This window comes from Adelges cooleyi, unplaced genomic scaffold (genome assembly GCF_023614345.1).
Source record: "Adelges cooleyi isolate 19-005CV unplaced genomic scaffold, UGA_ACOO_1.1 ACOO_flye_CR_arks_rails_tigmint_CR_PRNA_651, whole genome shotgun sequence".
Lineage (NCBI taxonomy): Eukaryota > Metazoa > Arthropoda > Insecta > Hemiptera > Adelgidae > Adelges > Adelges cooleyi.
Window position 1 is genome coordinate 3770593 of NW_026096352.1, and position 5066 is coordinate 3775658.

The window sequence follows — 5066 nt, forward strand, 5'->3', positions numbered from 1 at the left end:
GGCTCTCGTTCCCCACCACTGGCCACTACCACAAGGCTTCAGAACAACGATTTGGCCACCGCCGTAACCATGGCAACGTGGTGTTACTAACACCCAGTCCGGTGATGGGCGGCTCCACTCCCCTCTAGATGGGCGCGGTCACCGCAATCGGGAGGCGCCACGTCCGGGTCACAGTCGAGGAGTTCTGCCGGCCCAATTATTTTTATTTCTTTATATTATTCATTTTTTTTCTTCAAATTTAATTTCTAAAAAATCAACTGACGAGTAGCGTGAGGAAGAAATATAATAATAAATTATTATTACGCGGTTTCCTCTTCTTGTCGCGTGATCTTGCGTGCTTTATTGGGTGTAAATCATTATTATGTAATAACACAAATTTATAATCATACATAGGTACGAGTTCGAAAAACAAATATATTTAACTCTGCTGTCATTATTCCACGTATAAATTATAATTAAATACGGACTAATTAAAGCGTTCAAAAATTTAACTAAATAAACACAACTATTTTATTATAAGTACTTATGGTGTCTAATATGGCGCTTTGTGGCTACGACTGACGTGGATGCGGTTAAAAACTAGAACAGATAAGATTTTATTCATATGAAGAATAGTGCTGCAATGAGTATATTTTAATAAAATCGATTTTGAGTTTCCCGCCAGACTTAGTGTCAGTGGCGCAACTAAGGGGAGGGGGGTCCTCGGATCCAGACCCCCCGCCCCTTGAGTATTTCTAAAGTGGAAAATTGGGTAAAGTAATTTTAGTTATTGTCTAATTATATTGTACAGTTAACAATATTTGTTAATTTTGGTAATATAATAATATAATAATTTTGTTTTGGCCTGCTTTGCAGCAGATAACAAATCGTTATCACATATTGTCATTTTCTTATATTACACATGGACCTTATACCTAAAAACCGTACTTTAGACCCCTCCAAGGGATATTTCTGGTTGCGCTACTGCTAAGCGTATAGCGGCAATTTCTTCGGATGTAACAAGTCCAAAAATTCGAACATATTTTCTCCGGTAGATTTGGCGCCTGACGAATACTAAATATCAGGTGTAACTCACGAATATAATAATATAGCATAATACTGAACATATTGTCTATAACATTAAACATTTTATTTACATGTCTGATTCAACTAGGAAATTTTATATAATTATTAAATCACATTGAACTGCGGAGTAACATTCGCAATTCGGGGTAATATGTATATATATTTTTTTTTATAGGCATTTTTTATTATTTTTTTTATTTAAAAATATATTTACAATCTGTAATATTAGGTACAATGAGTAAATTTGAAGAAAATTATACAATGACAGCACGACATGATAGAAGGGGTGTCCAGTAACACTACTTCAAATAGATTGAATTACATAATTAAATAATTGTTATAAAATTGCTTAAGTTTGCTTAGTTGGTTTTGTATTTTTTAATTAGTTAGGTATACTCAATTAAAACATTTTCAGATGTATAGGTACTTGCCCATGTCTGTTTAATTGCTGGCGATTTAGACCCATTTTCGACGTTTTGCACTCTATCTTTAGAGCTATAATCACCATTCCACTGTCGCGACTATACTAAATATATAAAAAAAGACACGAGTATATCCGAAAATGATCACGTTAATATTTTAACATTCATGTACAGCTTTGTATATGCATTAGTCGACAATTGATGTTGACCAAGACGTGTTCTACGATAAATCCATATAATATAGATCGAACAATTATTTTGATATTCGTTTCGAAATAAACAACATTTTATTTGTTTGATAATTGATTGCCATTTTTAAAAAAAACTATGAAATACTATTATTAGCTATCTATGGCGTAGACGTCTAGTGACAACTTATTAAAGTATTCACCTCACTCAATTTTGAAGAAAAAATACACGGTTGTTGAGTGGCTCATCTAAAGTTTAACAAATAACAGCTTTAAAAATCAACTTACTAACGGAAGTCTAAAACCATGCAGTGACACCAGTTTCAATAACAATTAAACGTTTTTATAAAATTCATTTGTTTGCTGGCTCGAATCGTCGCGCGGTGTATTGATATACCATTTGGCGCGAGCTGATAACCAGTTTCAATAACACTTTTCCGGGTCGAATGATTGCGTTCATTTTTATTTTGGAATTTATGATTTTTAACATAATTTATGACATATTTCGTCCACGCAGCATAATGGCAACAGGATTTTACGCCTCGAGCGGAGGAGGCGACGGCCCGGAAGTCGTTCCAGATCGGGCAAAAATTTCCGTATGTCATAAAGAAACTATTGGCAAGGGGTCGTTCGGTCGGGTCAAGTATTGCGTGGCCGAGGTAGACGGCCGGCGCTTGGGATTTGCTGTCAAGATTATCGATAAGAAACGGACAAACTCTTCAGCAATTATGCGTGAGGTGTCCATCCTGGAGAAAGTCCGACACGCCAACCTTATAACGTTTGTCAAGATCAGTGACCAACAGCACCGCGTTTACTTATACATGGAGTACTGCAAGTAAGTATACACCCATATACAATATAAATGTACATTGTCGGCATAAACAACACGGTGGACTATAGATGTAGTATTAGATACATATCTGACTCCGTACAGAAACGGTGACTTGGCCCGGATGATCAAGAACAACGGACCGTACACCGAACGAAACGCCCGTCATCTGTTCATCCAGATCGTTGCCGCCATCGAGTACTTGCACAGTATAGACGTGGCACACAGAGACCTTAAGCCGGAAAACGTGCTGCTCAACCACCTTAACCAGGTGAAAGTAGCCGACTTCGGCTTAGCCGCATATATTCGCAATCCAATGAACGGCCGCCGGACCTTAGCGTACTCCCGATGTGGCACCGAAACGTACATGCCGCCCGAAGTGTTGAGCAACTCCAGTGAAGGCTACAACTCTACTTTATTTGACATATGGTCGATGGGTGAGTGGCCAGTAAAACGCACCAGTCAATTATCATCCGAAAACAATACATAGGCACCCCACGGTGCTTCATTAAGCTGATGTGGGGTCTAATACTGTAAACGCCGGTGTTTTGCAGGAGGCGTACTGCACTTCATGTTGACCGGTGAGGTGCCGTTCGTGGGCAAACGGAGTTCGGAAATCTTGGCGCAACAGTTAACCGGCAACATATTTTTATTCCGAGCGAAGCACGTGCTGACCGTGACCGCGTCCGTCAAGAGGCTGATTCGGCTAATGCTAGAGCCAGACGTCCTGAAACGGGCTAGGATACCCGTGGTCAGGCGATCCGAATGGATGAACCTCACTGATCCCCCTGACTAAAAAGAAGCTCTGCGGACTGCAGTCTGTGATGCGTTTCTGCTTAACTCGTCCGAGTTTCTTTAGCCGTTTATACTTTATGTGTGAGCAATTAATCGCCGAGTCTTCTAGCACGTGGGATACGAAAAATCTTTTACCTTTTACCATATTAATATTATATCTTTATAAGTTATTATACTAAAATAGTTAAAATATTTATTCGCGTTTATCTAACCATAGCAACATTAATATCAAAATTATATTTTGGCCTCCACAACTAACGGTTTTACAAAACTAAGTTAGATAAATGAAGTACTAACTATAGAACATACCGACCAGATAACGACCAGAGTTGTTTGTACGAGGAATACCTACTGCCTTCATACGCATTTCCCCCCTTCCTGACCATTGATAATAAAATAATGGATAGGACAAGCCAATATTAGTACTGCAAGAGTTCCCCAAAAGGTTAAAAAAGGGGAAGAGAGAATATTGAGAATATAAATTGGTTTGAGAGAGACAGACGACAAAAGGCCTTTTTGAAGGTTATGGTTACAACAATTATGATTATGATAGAAAAAAATGTAAAATCATAAGTATTATTGTATTATTATTTTTTTATTACAATCCAGTAGGTACCAATTATTATTAACAATTGCTTAATATTTTTACACTTTAATACCTAATCATTTATAATAATTATTTAATAATATGTAAATGTATGACAAAATAAAGGCATTCATAATAACCTTAAAAATATTATCACTTCATTCTATCAATGCTTCTGTTAATATTGGACTCAATATTTGTGAATAGGCAAATAATCGGTATTTACAGTACACCTAGGGCAAAAATAGACAAGTCGTAGAAACCTTGAAAATTCAAGAATAACCTTACAGGAGCCGTCTGTTTTGTATGTGTGCCCGTATAAACAATTGTATCAATACTAGAACCAGAAACCTGTTGACAATCTCCCGTCGTATTGTATGTATGCGACCATCTGAGCGCCCAGCTTTATTGTGGGTAAATAATTAAAACATGTTATAATTAAATCCCAATTTTACTGTTTGATTATATGTTATTATCAGAATTCAATTTTAATATTAATATGTTCAAAGTTAATTTACAAAAACTGCATGCCACCCACGTTTATAATATAAATTATATTATCTTTGAAAAAATTGAAATGAACGCCATCTGTTATCGCAAAGTCAATTATCTTATAATTTTGAAATTTAGCATAGACTTAAGCCGATAAGTTAAATAGTTAAAAACTCCAGATAACTAAGAATCTGTTTAAATCGCAAGTCGCATTTCCCCCCCAGAATGAAATCATGAGAAAGAGAAGCTACCCACTGACGGCACTCCTATAGGTTGTGATTCTTACTTAGGGGGAGAGAAGATCACGACATCCCTTCCTTTTTAGCCTTTTGGGAAGGTTATCGAGAATATTTGGTTGTGAAAGAATTTTTTTAATAGTGTTAGGATGATTTTCTAAGGAATTGTGATAATTCGTGTAAAGTTGTTTGGCAATTTGGAAGACAGTTTTGATTTGTAGGTCTGAGTGTAATGTTAAGTTAGACACATATAGGGAGGAGCGTTAGTTAAAAGACGGAGTATTTTGTTTTGAGATACTTGTAGTTTATTTAGGTTAGAGTGTTTTGCAGAACCCCAGATTTGTATTCCATAGAGGTTTGAGTAAGAGTTCGTATAAAATGAGTTTTGTATAAGGTGATAGCTTTAGTTTATAGTATATAAAACGTTTAAGTGATTTCAAGCAGGCAGACTTG

The 5066-nt window shown here is 36.6% G+C and overlaps 1 protein-coding gene across 1 annotated transcript; it reads left to right on the plus strand.

Annotated features, from left to right (window-relative positions):
• The first annotated feature begins 2417 nt into the window (after positions 1–2417).
• LOC126844738 (testis-specific serine/threonine-protein kinase 1-like) lies at positions 2418–3300 on the plus strand. The gene is made up of 3 exons (XM_050583134.1): positions 2418–2510; positions 2610–2941; positions 3059–3300. Exons 1-3 carry the CDS (start codon positions 2497–2499, stop codon positions 3298–3300), a joined length of 588 nt encoding a protein of 195 aa, XP_050439091.1. The 5' UTR covers positions 2418–2496.
• Positions 3301–5066: the final 1766 nt, after the last annotated feature.